Source organism: Hemiscyllium ocellatum, chromosome 1 (genome assembly GCF_020745735.1).
Source record: "Hemiscyllium ocellatum isolate sHemOce1 chromosome 1, sHemOce1.pat.X.cur, whole genome shotgun sequence".
NCBI lineage: Eukaryota > Metazoa > Chordata > Chondrichthyes > Orectolobiformes > Hemiscylliidae > Hemiscyllium > Hemiscyllium ocellatum.
In genome coordinates this window covers 11,564,244-11,588,540 of record NC_083401.1, presented here as the reverse complement: position 1 = coordinate 11,588,540, position 24,297 = coordinate 11,564,244, and the positions used below count along the sequence as shown (strand labels likewise).

Sequence of the window (24,297 nt, the reverse complement as noted above, 5' to 3'; positions counted from 1 at the left end):
ACATCTCCTTCAAATTCTCCCCCTTTTACCTTAAACCTAAATCGCCTTCATAATGACATTTCTACCATGGGGAAAAAGGCACTGACTATCCATTCCATCCAAGTCTCTCATTATTTTGTAAACCTCAATCATGTCACCCCCTCAGCCTCCTACATTCAAGTGAAGACAAACCAAGTTTGTCTAATCCTTCCTCACAGCAAATACCCTCCAAACCAGAGATGCCTTTCTGTACCCTCTCAAAAGCCTCCACATCTTTCTAGTCATGTGGAGACCAGGACTGTACACAATATTCGACATGTCGGCTGACTATTCTGAAGGATCTGCAGGAGCAGAAAGATCGGGTATCAATTGAAGGTGGTAGGAAAGGTATACTGAGCTGGTAATAAAATATGCATTATTTTAGGTGTCGTAGAAAGGGGCGGAGAGTACAAGATCAATGAAGATTCAGGATTAGATTCAGGAAGGGGAGGTCGTGTTTGACAAACCTAATGGAACTCTTTGAAGATGTAACAAGTACTGTGGGTGGAGGGGAATAGGTGGATGGTGGATTTCCAGAAGGCATTCAATAATGTGCCGCATAAAAGGCTCATCCATAAAATATGAATGCATGGGGTTGCAGGGAATGTACTGGCATGGATAGAGGACTGCCTAACCAATAGAAAGCAGAGAGTTGGAATAAATGGGTGTTTCTCTGGTTGGAGATCAGTAGTGAGCAGGGTGCTGCAGGGGTCGGTGTTGGGCCCACAACTGTTCGTGACAAATACAAATGATTTGGAAGAGTGTAAGAGTGAGTATAATGTATCAACATTTTGCTGATGACTCTACATTGAGTGAAAAGGCAAACTGTGCAGAGGATGTGAAGGGTCTGCAGAGAGATTTAGATAGGTTAAGTAAGTGAGAGTCACAAAGTGCGGTGCTGATAAAGCACAGCCAGTCAGGCAGCATCCAGGGGGCAGAAGAATCAATGGTTAGAGCAGAAGCTCTTCATCAGGAATTTCTCCCAGGTTCAGTGAGTGGGCAAGGGTCTGACAACTGGAGGACAATGTTGGTAAGTGTGAGGTGATCCACTTTGGAAGTTACACTGGTCGGTCAGAGTATTACTGAAATGGTGAAATTTTGCAGCATGCTGTTTAGCAGAGGGACTTAGGAGTGCTCATACATGAATCGCTAAAAGTTGATTTGCAGGTACAACAGGTAATCAGGAAGGCAAACGGAATATTGGTTTTCATTGCTTGAGGGATTGAATTTAAGAGCTGGGAGGTTCTGCTGCAATTGTACAAGGTGTTGGTGAGGCCACACCTGGAGTGTTGTGCACTGTTCTGGTCTCCTTACTTGAGGAAGGACATACTGGCTTTGGAGGTGGTGCAGAGGAGGTTCACCAGGTTGATTCTGGAGATGAGGGGGTTACCCTGTGAGGAGAGGTTGAGCTGCCTGGGACTGTACTCGCTAGAATTTAGAAGAATGAGTGGGGATCTTACAGAAACATATAAAATTATGGACGGGATAGATAAGATAAAGGCAGGCAAGTTGTTTCCGCTGGTGGGTGAGACTAGGACTAGGAGACATGGCCTCAAGATTATAGGGAGTAGACTTAGGACAGAGATGAGGAGGAACTGCTTTTCCCAGAGAGTAGGGAATCTATGGAATTCTCTGCCCCAGGAAGCAGGAGAGGCAGCTTCATTAAATATATTCAAGACACAGTTGGATGGGTTTTTGCACGGTAGAGGAATTAAGGTTTATGGGGATGATGCAGGTTGGAGGAACTGAGATGATGGATTGATCAGCCATGATCTTAATGAATGGTGGACCAGGCTCGATGGGCCAAATGGCCTACTCCTGCTTCTATTACTATGAAACTATGAAGATGTGGTAAACTTGCATACAGCAGTGACTTGACAACAGCTGGAGTATCGTTGTGTTTTTTTAAATTTTCATTTTGTGGGATGTGGATGTCATTGGCTGGACCCATCATTTATTACCCATCCCGATTTGCCCCTTTAGAAGGTTCTTGAACTACTGCAGTCCATGTTCTGTAGATAGACCCACAATGCCCTGAGGGAGGGAATTCCAGGATTGTGACCCAGCGACAGTGAAGGAACGGCGCTATATGTCCAAGGCAGGATGGTGAGTGGCTTGGAGGGGAACCACCGGGGGCTGGTGTTCCCATGTAGCTGCTGCCTTTGTCCTTCGAGATGAAAGTGGTCGTGGGTTTGGAAGATGCTGCCTGAGGATCGTTAGTGAATTTCTGCTGCGCATCTTGGAGATAGTACACACTGCTGTGACTGAGCATCGGTGGTGGAGGGAGTGGAAGCTTGTGGATGTGGTGCCAATCGAGTGGGCTGCTTTGTCCTGGATGGTGTCAAGTTTCTTGAGTGTTGTTGGGGCTACACCTGTCCAGGTAAGTGGGGAGTATTCCATCACACTCCTGATTTGTGCCTTGTAGGTGGTGGACAGGCTGCGGGGGGTCAGGACGGGAGTTATCCACCATAGTATTCCTCGTGTCTGGCCTGCTCTTGTAGCCATTGTGTTTAATGGTGAGTCCAGTTAGTTTCTGGTTAATGATAACTCCCAATGGGTGACTCAATGATGAAAATACCATTGGACGTCAGGGAAGAGCAGTTAGATTGTCTGTCATTGGTGATGGTCATTGCCTGGCATTTGCGTGGCGTGAATGTTACTTTCCACTTGTCCAGATCTTAGAGTGTGGTGCTGGAAAAGCACAGCAGGTCAGGCAGTATCCAAGGAGCAGGAGAATCAATGTTCTGGGCAAAAGTTCATATTCAGGAACCTGATGCTTCCTGACAAAGGGCTTTGCCTGAAACTTGAATTCTCCTGCCTCTCGGATGCTGCCTGACCTGATGTGCTTTTCCAGCACCACGCTCTTGACTCTGATCTTCGGCATCCTGACTTTCTCCTGTTGTCCAGATCTTGTTGAATGCGAGCATGGACTGCTTCAGTATCTGAGGAGTTGTGAATGGTGCTGAACATTATGCGATCATGTGCAAACATCTCTACTTCTGACCTTATGGTGGAGGGAAGTTCATTGATGAAGCAGTTGGAGATGGTTGGGTCGAGGACACTACCCTGAGGAACTGCTGCAGAGATGTCCTGGAGCTGAGATGACTGACCTCCAACAACCATGACCATCTCCCTATGTGTCAGGTGTGACTTCAAACAGGGAAGGGTTTACCTCCTGATGCTCATTGATTCTAGTTTTGCCAGGGCTCCTTGATACCACACGTGGGCAAATGCAGCCTTTAATGTCAACGTATGTCACTCTCTCCTCCCCTCTGGAGTCCAGCTCTTTTGTCCAGCTCTTCTATACAGTTCAGGGTGCCACCATACAGGAAAGATGTGAATGCATTGGAGAGCATGCAGAAGAGGTTGATTAGATTGGTTCCAAGGATGAGAAAGCTCCATTGTGAGGTTAGGTTGGAGAAGCTGGAACTGTTTCCCTTGGCTAAGAGATCTGATAGATGTTGTCGCAGGGTCTGGACTGTGTCAATGGGTAGAAACTGTTCCCACTTGTAAACACATCAGGAGACAGAGGGTTGAGTTTTAAACTCATTCACTATAGAAGTAAATGTGAGGTGAGAGAAAGTTTTTCTGCAGTGACTTGACAGTGTCTGGAACGCATTGCCAAGCTATGTGGTGGAGGCAGGTTTAACGAAGACATTCAAGACCACATTGGTGGATTATTTAAATAGAGACAATGAGCAGGGATAGGGGGAATAGAGACTAAGTTAAAATGTTCAGAGAGCTGGGGTAGACAGGATGGGCTGAATGGCCTCCTTATACACCATAGCGGAGGACACTGAAAGTCTGCAGAAGGATACTGGCTGTTCAGTGAGTCTGGCAGATGGAGTACAATGTTGGTAAATGTGAGGTCATCCATTTCAGTTGGAATAACAGCAAAAGGGTCTATTATTGAAATGGTGAAAAGTTGCAGTACGCTGCTGTGCAGAGGGACCTGGGTGGCCTTGTGCATGAATCACAACAAGTTGGTCTGCAGGTACAACAGGTAATTAGGAAGGCGAAGGGAATTTTGTCCTTCACTGCTAAAGGGCTGGACTTTACAAACAGCGAGGTTATCCCGCAGCTGTATAGTGTGCTGCTGGTGAGGCCACACCTGGAGTACTGTGTACAGTTTTGGTCTCCTTACTTGAGAAAGGATGTACTGGCACCACAGCAGATGCAGAGGAGGTTCACGAGGTTGATTCTGGAGTGGAGAGGGTTGGCTTATGAAGAGAGATTGAGTAGACTGGGATTATACTCATTGGAATTTAGAAGAATATGGGGGGAGTCTTATAGAAACGTAACCCTAACCTGATAAAATTATGAAGGGAGGTCGTTTCCACTAGAAACTAGAACTAGGGATATCGCCTCAAAATAAGGGGTAGCAGGGTTAGGATGGAGCTGAGGAGGAACCTCTTGGGGCTACCTTGTTGAATGTTTTGAAGGTAAAGTTCAATAGATTTTTGAACAGTAAAGGAATTAAAGGTTGTGGTGAGAGGGCGGGGAAGTGGAGCTGAGTCATGAGAAGATCAGGCATGATCTTATTGAATGGTGAAGCAGGCTTGAGGGGCCAGACGGCCTATTCCTGCTCCTTGTTCTTATGTATAACAATTGTATAATGCTGCTCCAGCACTGGGTGTTTAGTCTGTCAGTCAGAACAGAAGAGAACATTCTACAATAAACAAGAAAACATATTTTGCAGAAGAGGGAGCTGAAAAGAACTGTTAAATGAGGGGGAAGAGTTTTAGATTAGATTCACTACAGTATGGAAACAGGCCCTTTGGCCCAACAAGTCCACACTGACCCTCCGAAGAGTAACCCACACAGACATTTATCCCTGACTAATGCACCTAACACCATGGGCAATTTAGCATGGCCTATTCAACTGACCTGCACAGCTTTTGGATTGCGGGAGGAAACTGGAGCACCCGGAGGAAACCCACACAGACACGGGGAGAATGTGCAAACTCCACACAGTCAGTCACCTGAAGTTGGAATCTAACCCGTGTCCCTGGCGCTGTGTGGCAGTGTGAGGCAGCAGGGCTAACCACTGAGTCACCATACCGCCCACAAAACAAATTAAGTTGCATGTATGCAACATCTGTAGGTCTCTAAGGAGGGTGCCTGTAACCAGAAGGGTGGATTGAAGTGTGTATACTTCAATGCCAGAAGTATAAGGAATAAGGTAGGTGAACTTGCAGCGTGGGTTGGTACCTGGGACTTCGATGTTGTGGCCATTACAGAGACGTGGGTAGAACAGGGACAAGAATGGCTGTTGCACGTTCCAGGGTTCAAATGTTTTAGTAGGATCAGACATGGGGGTAAAAAAGGGGGAGGCGTGGCATTACTTGTCAAAGATAGTATCACAGCAGTGGAATGGACGATGGAAGAGGACTTGCCATCTGAGGTAGTTTGGGCTGAGGTTAGAAATAGGAAAGGTGAGGTCACCCTGTTAGGTGTTTTCTACAGGCCTCCTAATAGTCCTAGAGAAGTAGAGGATAATATTGCGAGGATGATTCAGGAAAAGAGTGAAGGTAGCAGGGTGGTTGTTATGGGGGACTTTAACTTCCCAGATATTGACTGGGAGAGCTATAGCTCGAGTTCATTAGATGGGTCGGTGTTTGTACAATGTGTGCAGGAGGGTTTCCTGACACAATATGTCGACAGGCCAACAAGAGGGGAGGCTATATTGGATTTGGTTCTAGGTAATGAACCAGGCCAGGTGTTAGACTTGGAGGTAGGTGAGCACTTCGGGGACAGTGACCACAACTCGGTGACTTTTACTTTAGTGATGGAGAGGGATAATCGTGCGCCGCAGGGCAAGAGTTATAGCTGGGGGCAGGGAAATTATGATGCAGTGAGGCATGACTTAGGATGTGTGGATTGGAAAAACAGGCTTCAAGAGAAGAACACTAATGAGATGTGGGGAGTGTTCAAGGAGCAGCTACTGCGTGTCCTCGATAGGTATGTACCAGTCAGGCATGGTGTAAAGGGCCTTGTGAGGCAGCCGTGGTTTAGTAAGGAATTGGAGTCCCTTGTGAAAGGGAAGAAGGCGGCATATGTAAAGATGAGGCGTGAAGGTTCAGTAGGGGCGATTGAGAGTTATAAGGTAGCCAGGAAGGAGCTAAAGAGGGAGCTAAGAGAAGCGAGAAGGGGACATGAAAAGTCTTTAGCTGGTAGGATTAGGGAAAACCCAAAGGCTTTCTATAGGTATGTCAAGAATAAAAGGATGACTAGGGTAGGTATCGGTCCAGTCAAGGATAGTAGTGGGAAGTTGTGTGTGGAGGCGGAGGAGATTGGAGAGACATTAAATCAGTACTTTTCATCAGTATTCACTTAGGAACAGGACACTGTTGCTGATGTGAATATGGAATCACAAATAATTAGAATGGATGCCCTGGAAATATGCAGGGAAGAGGTTTTGAGAATATTGGAAAGGATGAATATAGATAAGTCTCCTGGGCCTGATGGCATTTACCCCAGGATCCTATGGGAAGCTAGGGAGGAGATAGCAGAGCCATTGGCCTGGATTTTTATGTCGTCATTGTCAACGGGAATAGTACCAGAGGACTGGAGGATAGCGAATGTGGTCCCATTGTTCAAGAAAGGGAGTAGGGATAGCCCTAGTAACTATAGGCCAGTGAGTCTGACTTCAGTGGTGGGCAAAGTCTTAGAGAGAATGGTAAGGGATAAGATTTATGAACATCTGGGTAGGAATAACGTGATCAGGGATAGCCAGCATGGTTTTGTGAAGGGCAGGTCGTGCCTCACAAACCTTATTGAGTTCTTTGAGAAGGTGACTAAGGAAGTGGATGAGGGTAAAGCAGTAGATGTTGTGTATATGGATTTTAGTAAGGCGTTCGATAAGGTTCCCCATGGTAGGCTAATGCTAAAACTACGGAGGTATGGCATTGAGGATACATTAGAGGTTTGGATTAGGAATTGGCTGGCTGGAAGGAGACAGAGGGTAGTAGTTGATGGATTATGTTCATCTTGGAGCGCAGTTACTAGCGGTGTACCACAAGGATCTGTTTTGGGACCATTGCTTTTTGTTATCTTTATAAATGATCTAGAGGAAGGACTTGAAAGCTGGGTAAGCAAGTTTGCGGATGACACAAAAGTCGGTGGAGTTGTGGATAGTGAGGAAGGAAGTGGTAGGTTACAGCGGGATATAGATAAGTTGCAGAGCTGGGCGGAAATGTGGCAAATGGAATTCAATGTAGCTAAGTGCGAAGTCGTTCACTTTGGTAGGAATAACAAGATGATGGATTACTGGGCTAATGGTAGGCTACTTGGTAGTGTGGATGAGCAGAGGGATCTTGGTGTCCATGTACACAGATCTCTGAAAGTTGCCACCCAGGTAAATAGTGCTGTGAGGAAGGCATATGGTGTACTGGGCTTTATTGGCAGAGGAATTGAGTTCCGGAGTCCTGAGGTCATGTTGCAGTTGTATAAGACTCTGGTGAGGCCTCATCTGGAGTATTGTGTGCAGTTTTGGTCGCCATACTATAGGAAGGATGTGGAAGCTTTAGAACGAGTGCAGAGGAGGTTTACCAGGATGTTGCCTGGAATGGTAGGAAAATCTTATGAGGAAAGGCTGAGGCACTTGGGGCTGTTCTCATTGGAGAAGAGAAGGTTTAGGGGAGATCTGATAGAAGTGTATAAGATGATTAGGGGTTTAGATAGGGTAGATACTAAGAACCTTTTACCGCTAATGGAGTCAGGTGTTACTAGGGGACATAGCTTTAAATTAAGGGGTGGTAGGTATAGGACAGATGTTAGGGGTAGATTCTTCACACAGCGGGTTGTGAGTTCATGGAATGCCCTGCCCGTATCAGTGGTGAACTCTCCTTCTTTATGGTCATTTAAGCGGGCATTGGATAGGCATTTGGAAGTTATTGGGCTAGTATAGGTTAGGTAGGATTCGGTCGGCGCAACATCGAGGGCCGAAGGGCCTGTACTGCGCTGTATCCTTCTATGTTCTATGTTCTATCTCTCACCAAAAAGCACTTTATAACCAACAAACCAAGTGCCGTAACTGTTGTGATGTAGCAAACACAGCAACCAACAGCTCCCACACACAGCCATGGGAGAATGGCCAAATATGTTGTCTTTTCTCGTCTTATTACAGGGGCCATTGCTGCCCATGGCACCAAGTATAGCTCCACTGATCACCTCAGAGATACAATACACGCGGGAAGGCAGGGGAAGGTGGGACCCCTGACTGTACAGCACTCCCCATGTGGATAGTGGGTTGACAATAGGAAACCAAGAACAAAACCTATAGGTCAGAAAAAATGGAATCTGTGACATAGCAAAGAATCAGCAGCAATGTTACAAAAGAAAATGTGACAGCATCTCGCTTACAGACCAAAAAATGGGACATGAAGGACCTGACTAGTGAGATCCTGCCACGTACAAACAGTCTGGCAACAGTATGCCAGCCAGTGTGAACATCACATCCTGAAAGATCAAATATAAACTCATGTTCAGTCTAATCCTTTTCATTAGTCCCCCATATAAGCATGTTAGCTGATCAGTGAGTATTATTATCAAATTGAATGGATTGCAGGAGAGGAACCTTTTTCCAGATCCCTGTGAGAGTTGCCTGAGGCGGGGATTGAACCCAGGTCTCTGGTGCTGTGAGGCAGCAGTGCTAACCACTGTGCCACATCATGTTGCCTTTTTGTGAAGTGGTTTTCATTTCAAAGGGGATGCATTAAAAAGACCACAGCTGAATCAGATACAGCCTTGAGGGGAAGGCAATGCTCTCACCCCTATCCTGAACCACAAGAGAAGCAGCCATGGTTATCAGCGTATAACCTGCTCTTCACAGCAAAGAAGATGAATCAAAGCATATTAGAGTTACTCAAAATGATCAGAGTGATAAAGGAGAGTGAGTTGTTGTAGAAAGTTGTAGAGAGTGAGCTATTGCAGACCTGTTAGAGTGAGTGAGTTGTAGAGAGTTGAGTCATCGTGCAGGGTGTGTTTTTTGTTTCGGGGGAGTTGTACAGAGGGGGTTTCTGAAGGGGGGAAGTTGCTGTCCTGGGTAGGGGGTGGGGGGGAAAGTTGCCATTTGGAATGCACTATGTGAAAGGACGTAGACTAAATTGATCAGTAACTTTTGAAAGGGGAATTGGAAGATGTTTGGAGAAATGTATTTGTAAGCATTTCCCATATTTTCGCTTGCTGCAGTCATTGGATTAGATTACTTACAGTGTGGAAACAGGCCCTTCAGCCTAACAAGTCCACACCGACCCGCCGAAGCACAACCCACCCAGACCCATTCCCCTACATTTACCCCTTCACCTAACACTACGGGCAATTCATCTGACCTGCACATCATTGGACTGTGGGAGGAAACCAGAGCACCCGGAGGAAACCCACACAGACACGGGGAGAATGTGCAAACTCCACACAGACAGTTGCCTGAGGCAGGGATTGAACCCAGGTCTCTGGCGCTGTGAGGCAGCAGTGCTAACCACTGTGTCACAACATGTTGCCTCTCTGTGAAGTGGTTCTCATTTCAAAGGGGATGCCTTAAAAAGACCACAGCTGAATCAGATACAGCCTTGAGGGGAAGGCATTTACATAACTCTGGGAAATGAGCAGGACTGAGGAATAATTAGGATAGGTGTTTGAAACAGCTAGCACAGGCCCAGTGAGCTACCTGTCCACTATTGTTATCTGTCCATCGTGTAGCATTGGCAATGGGTCAGCTGACTGGTCAGAGTTTGTTTAAACATGGCTCCAACTGAGCGTGTGTCCACTGGTTCCTCCAAAAGAGTTGCTGGACCGTACAACATGGAGAGACGTAACAAGAGATGCATGGGGCAATAGTCTCTGATGAGATACTTCATGCACTTTGGAACAGTTTAATCAGTCTAACCAACCTTTGATAACTATCACCAGTACTAAAATGTAACTCACTGTAACCATCACTGAACTTTAACCTGCTCTAATTGTTACAAACCTTCATAATCAATATTCAACTTTAGTCGACATTCATTATGAGGAAACAATAAGCTAACTATTCCTTTGTGTTAACCTGTGATTACCATCACTGAGATTCAGACAACTATTTCAGATCTCCACCTGCCATGGTCATGACCATCACCATCACTGAAGGTGAACTTCACACATAATACTTAACTAGAACTTCTAAACTGCCACAAACATTCAGGAACTTCAACCCAGAATAAATATAACTATTAAATTCAAACCTATTACTACGTATGAACCTCACTTACCTTCAATCTCTCCTCCTGGGGCAGAGATTTTCGACATACATAAGTAAGTTGTGCCAATCACATCATTGTGGGTTAAGCGATCCCTGAACAAGTAAAACACATGAAAAAGAATTATACACAATGTATTAATACCCTCCCACAGCCCCCCCCGTGACCACACTCCGTCCATCACACACTCTACACCCATTTAATCCCCCTCCCACAGCCCCCCCATGTCCACACTCCCCCCCATCACACACTCTACACCCATTTAATCCCCCTCCCACAGCCCCCCGTGTCCATACTCCCCCCCATCACACACTCTACACCCATTTAATCCCCCTCCCACAACCCCGTGACCACACTCCCCCCATCACACACTCTACACCCATTTAATCCCCCTCCCACAACCCTGTGTCCACACTCCCCCCCATCACACACTCTACACCCATTTAATCCCCCTCCCACAGCCCCCCGTGTCCACACTCCCCCATCACACACTCTACACCCATTTAATCCCCCTCCCACAGCCCCCCCATGACCACACTCCCCCATCACACACTCTACACCCATTTAATCCCCCTCCCACAGCCCCCCGTGTCCACACTCCCCCCATCACACACTCTACACCCATTTAATCCCCCTCCCACAGCCCCGTGTCCACACTCCCCCCCATCACACACTCTACACCCATTTAAACCCCCTCCCACAGCCCCTCCCCGTGTCCACACTCCTCCCCATCACACACTCTACACCCATTTAATCCCCCTCCCACAGCCCCGTGTCCACACTCCCCCCATCACACACTCTACACCCATTTAATCCCCCTCCCACAGCCCCCCGTGTCCACACTCCCCCCATCACACACTCTACACCCATTTAATCCCCCTCCCACAGCCTCATGTCCATATTCCCCTCCCCATCACACACTCTACACCCATTTAATCCCCCTCCCACAGCTGTGTCCACCACCCCTCCATCCCACACTCTACACCCTCCTACATTATCATGCTGTGAAATTGTTATAGATGGCAGGACAGGTTGAGATGGTGATTGAAAAGCACATGTGACTCTGACCTTTACAAATCCAGGCACAGAGTACAGAGGTGTCATGATGAGGTTTTCTATCACTGTTTTGGCCTTTTAGGACAATGTGACCCATTCTGGAGAGGACCCTTCAGGCAGATGTGAAGGCTTTAGAAAGAGTGCAAAGAAAATGTACAAGATTGGTTTGAGGAATGAGGAAAATCAGTCCAATGAGATATTGAAGGAGCTGGTTTATTTATCCTCAGTGAAGAGAAGGGTGAGAGGAGACTTGACTGAGGTGTTCAAAACCGTGAGGGTTCAGGAAAGAGTTGATGGAATTGATTAGATTTATTGTTGCCACATGCACCTAAGTACAGTAAAGAGTTGTGTTTTACACGCAGTGCAGACAGATAATAGTAAACAACAACATTGTTGTGGTTCTGTTCGCCGAGCTGGGAGTTTTTGTTGCAAACGTTTTGTCCCCTTTCTAGGTGACATCTTCAGTGCTTGGGAGCCTCCTGTGAAGCGCTTCTGTGCTGATTCCTCCGGCATTTATACTGGTTTGAATCTGACGCTTCCGGCTGTCAGTAGCTGTCCGCTGTAGTGCAGTGGCCGGTATATCGGGTCTATATATATACCTAGACCCTATATACCGGCCACTGCAGCAGACAGCAACTGACAACCGGTAGCGGCAGATTCAAACCACTATAAATGCCGGAGGAATCAGCACAGAAGCGCTTCACAGGAGGCTCCCAAGCACTGAAGATGTCACCTAGAAAGGGGACGAAACGTTTGCAACAAAAACTCCCAGCTCAGCGAACGGAACCACAACAACGAACAGCCGAGGTACAAATCTTCTCACAAGGACATTCTGATCATATGGCACTTAGACAGAGCGGGACATACCAGGTTATGGCTGTACAGGAGATGCACACAGCACACCAACATTATTTGGAGTTTGAGAGGTCCATTCAGCAGTCTGAGAACAGCTGGGAAGAAGCTGGTCCTGAACCTGCTGGAGGGTATGTTCAGGTTTCTGTACCTCCTGCCTGATGGAAGAGGTTGTAGGAGATCATTACCGGGTGGGAGGGGTCTTTGATGATGCTGGCAGCGTTTCCGCGGCAGCGAGCCGTGTAAATGGAGCCCATGGATGGAAGGTTGGCTTCCGTGATGGTCTGGGCTGTGCACACCACCTTCTGTAGTTTCCTACGGTCCTGGACAGAGCAGTTACCGTACCAGGCCGATATACACCCGGACAGTATGGTCTCAGTGGTGTATCTGTAGAAGTTGGTGAGGGTCCTTATGGACGTGCTGAATTTCCTGAGCCACTCTAGGAAGTTGTTGTGCCTGCTAGACCATGCATCTACTTGGGAGTTTAGATCGTGAGATATTGTTGCCATTGGTTGAGGAACTAGGAGCCAGAGAGCAGAGAGTAAAAATGATTGACAAAATGAAGCCATTTAGAAAGCTTTTATCCCACAGCAAGGGGACTAAACTGCATGAGAGTGTGGTGGAGGCAGATTCAACTGAGGCATTCAAAAAAGGAATTCAAGAAACACCTGAAGAAAAAGCAACTTGCAGAGTAATGGGGAAATGGCAGGGCACGGGGACGAGAGAGCTGGCAGCATTGATGGGCCGAATAGCTTCTTAGCCTGCACCTATTAAATAATCTTATGATTCTACAATATCATAGAACATATAGAACATAGAAAAGTACAGCACAGAACAGGCCCTTTGGCCCACGATGTTGGGCCGAGATTTAATCCTAATGTAAACTATAGTAACTTAACCTACTCACCCCTCAACTCACTGCTATCCATGTGCATGTCCAGCAGTCACTTAAATGTCCCCAATGACTTCACTTCCACCATCACAGCTGGCAACACATTCCATGCATTCACAACTCTCTGCGTAAAGAACCTACCTCTGACATCTCCTTTATACCTTCCTCCTAATATCTTCAAACTATGACTTCTTGCAACAGTCAATCTTGCCCTGGGGAAAAGTCTCTGGCTATTGACTCTATCTATTCCTCTTATTATTTCCTTCATCTCGATCAGGTCTCTTCTCTTTCTCCTTCTCTCCAGAGAAACATCTGAGCTTATTCAACCTTTCTTCATAAGGCAAGCCCTCCAGTCCAGGCAGCATCCTGGTAAACCTTCTTTGCACCCTCTCCAAAGCCTCTGTATATTTTCTATAGTAGGGTGACCAGAACTGGACACAATATTCCAAGTGTGGTCTCACCAGGGACTTGTAGAGCTGCAGCAAAACCTCGCAGCTCTTAAACTTGATCCCCTGTTAATGAAAGCCAAAACACCATATGCTTTCTTAACAACCCTATCCACTTGGGTGGCAACTTTGAGGGATCTATGTACTTGCACACCCAGATCCCTCTGTTCCTCCACACTGCCAAGGATCCTGTCTTTAATCCTATATTCAGCATTCGAGTTCGACCTTCCAAAATGCATTACTTCACATTTATCCAGGTTCAACTCCATCTGCCATTTCTCAGCCCAGCTCTGCATCTGTCTATGTCGCGCTGCAGCCTGCAGTAGCCCTCTATACTATCAACAACACCTCCAAACTTTGTGTCATCTGCAAACTTACTAACCCACTCCTCAACGTCCTCATCCAAGTCATTTATAAAAACGACAAAGACTCTTACCGCTGCATTGAATCTCCTGCCAGATTTCTAGTACCCAACCCCCACTAAGGTCAGCTTCTTCTTTCCTGTGAACAGTACCCATCAACAGATGCAGAACAGTAGAGATGAGAAGAGACTCACCAGTCAATGAGCCGGATTCTCATCTTCTCACACATGGATGGAAACTGGAAAGAGAAAACATTACCCCTTCATTATCTGCTTGGAGAACGACACATCACAGAGAGTACTGCAGGACAAATAGAATATCAAGGGGAGACAGTCTCCAGGAAGCAATAGAATATACAGGGGACACACTGGGAAAACAATGTTCTACAGAGGAAAAGTACTGAGACATGTGGGATATAGAGGGGACATACTGGGATTTTATCAGATATAAAGGGACACACTGCAACATTATGCAATATAGAGGGAGATCACACAATGGGATATATAGGGATACACTGCAACATTATGCAATATAGAGGGAGATCACACAGTGGGATATATAGGGACACACTGCGATGTTATGCAATATAGAGGGAGATCACACAGTAGAATATCGAGGGATATACTGCAACATTATGCAATGTAGAGGGAGATCAGACAAAGGGATATAGAGTGATATACTGCAACATTATGCAATATAGGGGGAGATCAGACAGTCGGATATAAAGAGATATACTGCAACATTATGCAATATAGAGGGGGATCACGCAGTGGGATATCGAGGGACACACTGTGATGTTATGCAATATAGTCAAGTCAAATCTCATTGAATTCAGGGAGAACTAGCCATTTGGATACAGAACTGGCTCGAAGCAAAAGACAGAGAGTGGTGATAGAGGGCTGTTTTTCAGACTGGAGGCCTGTGACCACTGGAATACAACAAGGATCGGTGCTGGGTCCACTACTTTTCATCATTTATATAACGGATTTGGATGTGAACATTGGAGGTATAGTTAGTAAGTTTGCAGATGACACCAAAAGTGGAGTTAGTAGTGGTCAGCAAAGAAGGTTACCTCAGATGACAACAGGATCTTGATCAGATGGGCCAATGGGCTGAGGAGTGGCAGATGGAGTTTAATTCACAGAAATGTGAGGAGCTGCATTTTGGAAAAGCAAATCAGAGAAGGCCTTATACACTTAATGGTAAGGTCCTGGGGAATGTTACTGAACGAAGAGACCTTGGAGTGCAGGTTCATAGTTCCTTGAAAATGGAGTTGGAGGTAGATAGGCTAGTGAAGAAGGCATTTGGTATACTTTCCTTTATTGGTCAGAGCATTGATTATAGAAGTTGGGAGGTCATGTTACAGCTGTACAGGACATTGGTTAGGCCACTGTTGGAATATTGCGTGCAATTCTGGTTTCCATCCTGTAGGAAGGTTGTTGTGAAACTTGAAACGGTTGAGAAAATATTGACAAGGATATTGCCAGGGTTGGAGGATTTGAGCAATTGAGAGAGATTGAATCGGCTGGGGCTATTGTCCCTGGAGCATCGGAGGGTAAGAGGTGACGTTGTAGAGGTTCATAAAATAATGATGGGCATGGATCGGATGAATAGATAAAGTATTTTCCCTGGGGTGGGGGAATCCAGAACTAGAGAACATAGGTTTAAGGTGAGAGGGGAAAGATATAACAGAGACCTAAGGGGCAACCTTCTCATGCACAGGGTGGTATGTGTATGGAATGAGCTGCCAGAGGATGTGGTGGAGGCTGGTACAATTACAACATTTAAAAGACATCTCGATGAGTATATGAATAGGAAAGATTAGAAGGATATGGGCCAAGTGTTGGCAAATGGGACTAGATTAGGTTTAGATATCTAGTCAATTGGACTGAATGGTCTGTTTTTGTGCGGTAGAGCTCTATGACTCTCTGACAATGGGATGCAGAGGGACACAGTGGGAAACAACAGGGTACAGAGGGACACACTGGGAAACAATGGAATACAGGGTGACACACTGGGAAACAATGCGATACAGAGGGACACAATGGGATACAGCTGGACACACTGGGAAACAATAGGATATAGTGGGACACACTGGGAAATATTGGGATACAGAGGGACACACTGGGAAACAATGGGATATGGAGGGACACACTGGGAAACAATAGGATACAGAGGGACACATTGGGAAGCAATGGAACAAGAAGTGACACACTGGGAAACAATGGGATATGGAGGGACGCAATGGGAAACAATAGGATGCAGAGGGACACAATAGGATATAGAGGGACACACTGGGAAACAATGGGATATGGAGGTACACAGTGGGATACAGAGGGACACACTGGGACACAGTGGGATACAGAGGGACACAGAGAAATAATGGAATACAGAGGGATACACTGAGACACACTGGGATATAGTGGAACAAACTGGCTGAAAAAAGAGGCTTTTATCACATGATTTTTAACAAGATGATGACCTATTGGATGTGAGCTGATTGTTAATGCCAGTGTTTATTGGCCTTCCCAGAATCCCTGGACGAGGATATAGAGATGGGTGATGGCAGGAAATGGTACAGAGAGTGGAATCAGACTTGGAAGCACTAGGCAGTAGCAGAGATGGAGGAATGGTTGTGTGTGTACTGTCTATCCCATTCAGGCCAGGTCAGCCCTGCCCATGAAACACCAAGCGGACAGTCTAGCTTTGTGAACTGCTCCAGCGATCAGCGCAGAGTTAAACACACAGGACTCAAATCCGATACAGAGCTTGAGAATTGCCACATAGCATCTGAGCTGAAGCACCAACAATCTTGAACAGAGAGAGAGTCCCCATGGTTGGGGGCAGATCGTTTCCGTACCCTGATCGGTAATACAAGGCTCTGATTCCACTGTGGATTGGCATTTTTCTCAATGATCTTACTGCAAACCTGAAAGATACAAAGACGCAATATTTTATTCTTTGAGTAAAGCTGTTTATCCCAAATCATTTACAAATGTTCTGATATAGTTCTGTCTCTGCTCGACCCTGTTCATTTTTTTTCTCATTATCCCAAAGCTCTCTGTTAGGTCACATCTCAGTCCTCTCTCTTCGAGATCAGACAGTCCATTCACTGCTCCTCCTATTATTACCCCTTTCACTGCCCCTCCCAGAATTACCCCACTCACTGTTCCACCCAGAATTACCCATTCAGTGCCCCCCCCGGAATTACCCCACTCACTGCTCCTCCTGTAATTGCCCCATTCACTGTCCCTCCCAGAATTACTCCACTGTTCCACCCAGAATTACTCATTCAATGCCCCTCCCAGAATTACCCCACTCACTGCTCCTCCCAGAATTATCCCTTTCACTGTCCCTCCCCAATTACCCCAATCACTGCCTCTCTCAGAAATACCCCACCCACTGCCCCTCCCCATTTACCCCACTCACTGCTCCTCCCAGAATTATCCCTTTCGCTGTCCCTCCCCAATTACCCCAATCATTGCCTCTCTCAGGAATACCCCACTCACTGCCCCTCCCCAATTACCCCATTCACTGTCCTCCCAGAATTATCCCTTTCACTGCCTCTCACAGAATTACCCCATTCACTGCCCTTTGCACAATGACCCCAGTCACTACCCCTCCCAGAATGATCCTATTAACTGCCCCTCCCAGGATTACCCGATGCAACACCCCTTCACAACTGCCCTTTCACTGATCCCCTCCCCCGAATATCCTATTCACCATCTCCTTCCACAATTACTCCCTTTTCTGTTCCCTCACCCAATTACCCCTTACACTTCCCCTTTCCCCAATTACCCCTTCAATGCTCCCTAAGGTGGAACTTGAACACCAGCTTCCTGGCTCGGAAGCAGGGACATTACTATTGCAACACAAAAACCCTGAAATGTCCACAGGGGAGTGTCCTAGGCCCAACCATCTTCAGTTGCTTCATCAATGACCTTTCCCCCATCATAAGGTCAGACATGGGGATGTTGGCCGATGATTGCACAGTGTTCAGCACCATTCGTGACACCTCAGGTACTGAAGCAGTCTGTGTCCAAATGCAACAAGATCTGGACAATATCCAGGCTTGTGCTGGCAAGTGGCAAATGAGATTTGCACCACACAAATGCCAGGCTATCACCATCACAATCAAGAGAGAATCCCAGTCATTAGCTCTTGACATTCAACAGCGTGAGTGTCTCATTATCAACTTCCTTAGGCAGGGAGTGTTACCATTGACCAGAACCTGTTCTGGACTGAAGTACATAGGGCAGGTTGGAAAGGACTTAGACAAGGAATGAGAAGGGCTAAAAGGGGTCATGACAAGATGTTAGCAAACAGGATTAAGGAAAATCCCAAAGCTTTATACAAATAAACCACATACAGCAAAGAGAAGGAATTGGTGGTGTATGATCTCAAGGAAACGAGTTTCTAAAGCAAGTTGCTATTAAAAAGAAAGAGGTGTTGTGCATCTTAAAAATATATGAAGGTAGATAAGTCCCCAGGTCCTGATGGGATCTATCCCAGAATATTGAGGGTAACAAAAGGACAATTCACTGGAGCATTGAAAGACATCTTTGTGTCCTGTTTGACCACAGTGAGATCCCAAAGGAAGGGAGAATAGTTAATGTTGTCCCACTGTTTAAGAAGGGTGGCAAAGATAATTCTGGAAATTATAGGCCTGGGAGTCTCACATCAGTGGTAGGGAAATGCTTGGAAGTGGTTCCCAGGGAGAAGGTCTATATGCATTTAGAATGGACTGATTTGTAATAGACAATATGGTTTTATACGGGGGAGGTCGTGCCTCACTTACTTGATTGAGTTTTTTGAGGAGGTGACAAAGATGTTGATGAGGGAAAAACGGTTCGTTATTGTCCACATGGACATAAGTAAATCCCTTGACAACGTCCCTCATGGCAGACTGGTACAAAAGGTGAAGTCACATGGTATCAGGGAGAGCTGGCAAGATGGATACAGAACTGCCTTAGGCATAGGGACAGAAGGTAGCGATGGAAAGATGCTCTTTGAAATGGAGAGCTGTGATTAGTGATGTTCCCCGGGGATCAGTGCTGGGTGCTCTGCTGTTCATAATGTACAGAAATGATTTGGAAGAGCATGCCGCTGGTCTACTTCGTAAGTTGGTGAACGATACAAAGATTGGTGGAGCTGTGGATACTGAAGAAGATTGTCAAAGGATGCAGCAGGATAGAGATCAGTTGTAGGCATGGGCAGAAAAATGGCAGATGGAGTTTAATCCAGACAAATGCAAGGGGATGTATTTTGGAAGGTCAAGCACAGGAGGAAATTATATAGTTGCAGAATTGATATAGAGAGGGATCTGGGTGTGCAGGCCCACAGATCATTGAAGGTGGCAGCGTGGGTAGATAAGGGAGTTAAAAAGGCTTATGGCACACTTGCCTTCATTGGAAGGGCCATTGAGTATAAGGATAGACAGCTTATGCTGCAGCTTGATAGAACTTTAGTTAGGCCACACATGGAATATTCTGTACAGTTCTGGTTACCACACTGAAGGATGTGGATGTTTTGGAGAGGGTACAGAAAAGGTTTACCAGGATGTTGCCTGGCATGGGGGCTTTTAGCTATGAAGAAAGGTTGGATAAACTGGATTTGTATTCAGTGGAACGTAGGAGGTTGAGGGATGGCCTGATAGAAGTTTATAAGATTGAAAATGGCAGGGATAGAGTGGAAAGGATGAGACTTTTTCCCAGGGTGGAGGGGTCAGTTACTAGGGGACACAGGTTCCAGATGCGAGGGGGGAATGTTTAAAAGAGATATGCGAGGTAAGTTTTTCACACAAAGGGTGGTGAGTGTCTGGGACACACTGCCAGAGGAGGGGGTGGAAGCAGTATTCAGGAAACACCTGGACCACCACATGAACAGGAAGGGAATAGGGGGACACGGATCCTGTAAGGGAAGATAGTTTTAATGTGGGAGGGCAAAAGGTGTCAGTGCAGGAGAGCCGAAGGGCCTGTTCCTGTGGTGTATCGTTCTTTGTTCTTTGCAGTTGCCACTTAAATACAATGGCACCAAGAGGAGGTCAGAGGTCAGAGGCTAGGCATACTGCAGTTAGTAACTCCTCTTGTCTTATCCATTGCTATTCTAGTGCATACCGACATAATGCAACTTCCAATAATACTTTAACCCTGGATCCCTTCTGAAGAATCTTCTAAGGTCAATCGACATTTTGATGTCCAGGACTGTCTGAATGTACTGGTCTTCCTACATGCCTTCAGTTTGGAGAAGGAGACAGTGAGTACTCCAGATGCTGGAGATTAGAGTCAAGAGTGTGGTGCTGGAAAAGCACAGCAGATCAGGCAGCATCAGATGTTTTGGGCATAAGCCCTTCATCAGGTTACAAAATGAATGACAACCAGTATGTGACATTCAGATGTTTTACTGGTTTTAACTTCGGTTCATATGTGATTCATTCTGCGATTTATATAGCTTTAGCAGAACTTTGTCCCCTTTACATTCTAGCTCTCTATGACACGTTCCAGTCGCCATTTTTGTATCCGACCATGATAGTTAGTCATATGAAGACGGGAACCCTTTAATTTCAATAGGCCTCCACTGTCTGCAGTTTACATGATATAGCATCAATCCTTCTGTTAGGGTACACACACACACGTATGAAATCTGACTACCACATTTTAACCCACCACAACCGTTCTTTGTAATTCTAGGATCTATTCTACCCTCTTCCTAGACAGTCCGTCAGGATTAGACAATGATTTGCTTCCAAGGTCTAACAGGTTCTGAGATAGTGGATGACTCCAGCATTTAGTCCACAAGCTAATTGTGAAAACTGGGAGGCATGAACAAGTTGGGCCGAAGGGCCTGTTTCCATGCTGTAAACATCTATAACTCTGAGTTTTCACACATGCAAGGATTGAAGGTTGGAGGTTCATCTCACTGTTTTTTCCCCATCCATTCATGGGATAGGGGTTTCAATGTTTAATTGCCCATCCCTAATTGCTCAGAGGGCAATTAAGAGTTAACCACATTTCTGTGGGTCTGGAGTCACGTGTCGTGCAGACCAGGTAAGGATGGCAGTTTCCTTCCCGGAAGGACTGAATGAGATTTCCAACAATCCACAGTGGATTCCTGGTCATCATTAGATATCTAGTGAATTCAAATTCAAATAGCAAGATTCAAACCCAGGTCCCAGAATGTTAGCTGGGTCTCTGTATTAACAATCTGGCCATAATATCTCTAGGCCATTGACTCCCCTGTATATTCCTGATAATCTCACACAATAGATTCCTTAAGGATCCTTGCCCATTTTGGACGGTCACAGCCAAAGTCTCCCATGAGTCAATGAGGCTGTTTGAAATCTTCAAAGCTGGTTTGAAGATATGCCTGAAGTATGTTTATACTTAATGCCCCGACTATTGAAGGTAACCATACTGCATTGCCTTCTTTACCACTTTATCCACTAGTGTCTGGATTAAACCCCATCTGCCATTTCTCTGCCCAACTTTCCAAAGATTTACATCCTTTGATAACCTTACTCCCTATTTACAACTTCACCAGTTTTCTTTTGGGTTATCTGCAAACTTGCTGATCAGACCACCAAAAATTTCATCCAAATCATTAAGAAACAACACAGGATTTATTGATGGTGCCTACTCTCTTTCTTTCATGACATAATCTCCTAATCATGTTGATGCTTTACCTTCAGTACCACAAGTTTTAATTTTGAGCAAATCAGCTGCCAGGAGACGGAGCCATTAGAGAAGAGAGGTGACCACCTCTGATGATGATCTTATTCTAATGTCATTGAGTTAGAACTGACCATCAGAGAGCTTGAAGCATCCATTGACTTTCAACTGTAGCATTATCAGGACAGGCACAAGAATGAAAATGACCAAAGGAAAGGATATTGATTGGGCAGCACTTACAGAACAGTCTTGAGTGTGCTATGAGCTACATTAACAACATAAACATTTCAGTCCATTGTAACCTACTTACTGCAAACAAAAATGATTACAGTTTGTAGTTTGGGTTTCTTTCCCCATGGTAAATCTTTTGGCCAATTAGGGTTGACTTCGAACCAATCAGTAACCTTTTCTCCTATTGTATTAACTGTTGTGACCATTTGAAAATTGGCTTTCTTGCATTCTGTCCTGATGAGTGCCGAGTGAAACGGTTCATCAGCAGGGCTCGGTGTTCAGCCCTGTTGAGGTTGGGGACCACCATGTGAAGACCACACCAAGTAGGTGACCGTCCCAATGCCCCAAGAGACCAGGCCCACATCATCTCACCATCTTCCCGGCGAAGTTCACTTCCACAAAAGGATCAACGAGATTTTTCTTGCTGCTGTCGAACCCAAAGAACTGCTTCACGCTATCGAGGACAGCATCGTCCACTATCCAGAGAGAGAAAACCAGTCACTCGACAATCTTATAACAACCTTTTCCATTCATCAATTGCTGTAAACATAAACAATCCACAATGCCACGATCCAGTCAGAGCACAGTTTAGATAAGGGCTAAAGTTCCCCCTGCACTGTCCACAACAAACACTCCCAGGACAGGGACAGCACAGAGTTAGATACAGAGTAAAGCTCCCTCTACACAGTCCCCATCAAACACTCCCAGAACAGGGACAGCACATGGTTAGATAGAGAGTAAAGCTCCCTCTACACTGTCCCCATCAAACACTCCCAGGACAGGGACCGCACGGGGTTAGATACAGAGTAAAGCTCCCTCTACACAGTCCCCATCAAACACTCCCAGGACAGGGACAGCACGGGGTTAGATACAGAGTAAAACTCCCTCTACACTGTCCCCATCAAACACTCCCAGAACAGGAACAGTACCAGGTTAGATACAGAGTAAAGCTCCCTCTACAACATCCCAGTACAGGGGCCGTACGGGGTAAATATGAGTTATCTTTTGCTAAATGTATTTTCAAATTCCTGGCGTATGGACCCGATGCCTCAGTGAACACATACTCTGGGGTAGATCCTCTGCCCGGTAAATCTTCAACATGAAATAGGCTCCTCTCAGAGACACTCCACTGGGTCGCAGCAAGTTCCCCTCAATGTCTTCTTTGTCTTCAGCACTATCTTTCTTCTCCATCTGCAAGAGAAAGAATATCGCAACTTTCATAAAGTGGGCGTCACTGTAAAATGCTACCTGCAGCTGCAACACAAAGTCTGGAATCATCTCTCACCTTCACCTGTCTATACCACTGTCTCTATATCCCTCTATATCATCTCTCACCTTCACCTGTCTATACCACTGTCTCTGTATCCCTCTATATCATCTCTCACCTTCACCTGTCTATACCACTGTCTCTGTATCCCTCTATATCATCTCTCACCTTCACCTGTCTATACCACTGTCTCTGTATCCCTCTATATCATCTCTCACCTTCACCTGTCGATACCATTGTCTCTGTATCCCTCTATATCGTCTCTCACCTTCGCCTGTCTATACCATTGTCTCTGTATCCCTCTATATCATCTCTCACCTTCACCTGTCTATACCACTGTCTCTGTATCCCTCTATATCATCTCTCACCTTCGCCTGTCTATACCACTGTCTCTGTATCCCTCTATATCATCTCTCACCTTCACCTGTCGATACCATTGTCTCTGTATCCCTCTATATCATCTCTCACCTTCACCTGTCTATACCACTGTCTCTGTATCCCTCTATATCATCTCTCACCTTCGCCTGTCTATACCACTGTCTCTGTATCCCTCTATATCATCTCTCACCTTCGCCTGTCTATATCACTGTCTCTGTGTCCCTCTATATCATCTCTCACCTTCACCTGTCTATACCACTGTCTCTGTATCCCTCTATATTGTCTCTTACCTTTACCTTGTCTGTGACACATCATATTTAATCATCCATAAAGCATCACCTTTATCTATCTTTAACACTTTACCTGTATCCTTCAATGCAATTGAGCCTGTATCATGTCTATAACAGTGTGCCTGTAAAATATGTATCAGCTCACCTATACCTATTTATACTGTTTAACAGACCAATGTTGAAACAAAACACAGAGTGCTGGAGAAACGCAGCAGGTCTGGCAGTGTCTGCAGAGAGAGAAACAGAGTCAATATTTTGAGTCTGGTTACACCTCTTCAGAAGAGTATTGAAGAAGAGTCGAAATCTAAACTCTGCCACCATGGATCCTGCCAGACTTGCTGAGTTTGTCCTGCACCCTCTGAGTTTATTCTATACGTTGACCTATGCAGCTAAACCCTTTCAGAGATTGACAAAGGTTTCATTGTAAATCTGCAATTTAACAAGGACACCAGTTTCCCCGGAGGGTCCTTTTCCTGTTCAGAAGACAACCCTATACTGGGGAAGAGCACAATTTGTGATTTGTCATCGGGAGCTTGAACCTGGGTTGCCTGGCCCAGAGCTAGGGGGTGTTATCACAGTGTCACTGTAGCCTCGCAGGCCTCA

At 45.8% G+C, this 24,297-nt stretch overlaps 1 protein-coding gene across 6 annotated transcripts in view; it reads right to left on the bottom strand.

Annotated features, from left to right (window-relative positions):
- dysf (dysferlin, limb girdle muscular dystrophy 2B (autosomal recessive)) overlaps window positions 1–24,297 on the bottom strand; it is a 440,247-nt gene that overhangs the window by 237,845 nt on the left and 178,105 nt on the right. For all 6 annotated transcript variants that reach the window (XM_060835988.1, XM_060835909.1, XM_060836235.1 and 3 more), the window contains exons 12-16: window positions 22,824–22,950; window positions 22,132–22,235; window positions 16,722–16,790; window positions 14,056–14,099; window positions 10,266–10,348 (exon numbers count right to left, since the gene is read on the bottom strand). In XM_060835988.1, coding sequence (XP_060691971.1) covers window positions 10,266–10,348; window positions 14,056–14,099; window positions 16,722–16,790; window positions 22,132–22,235; window positions 22,824–22,950 — 427 coding nt within the window. The remainder of the gene's footprint in view (window positions 1–10,265; window positions 10,349–14,055; window positions 14,100–16,721; window positions 16,791–22,131; window positions 22,236–22,823; window positions 22,951–24,297) is intronic.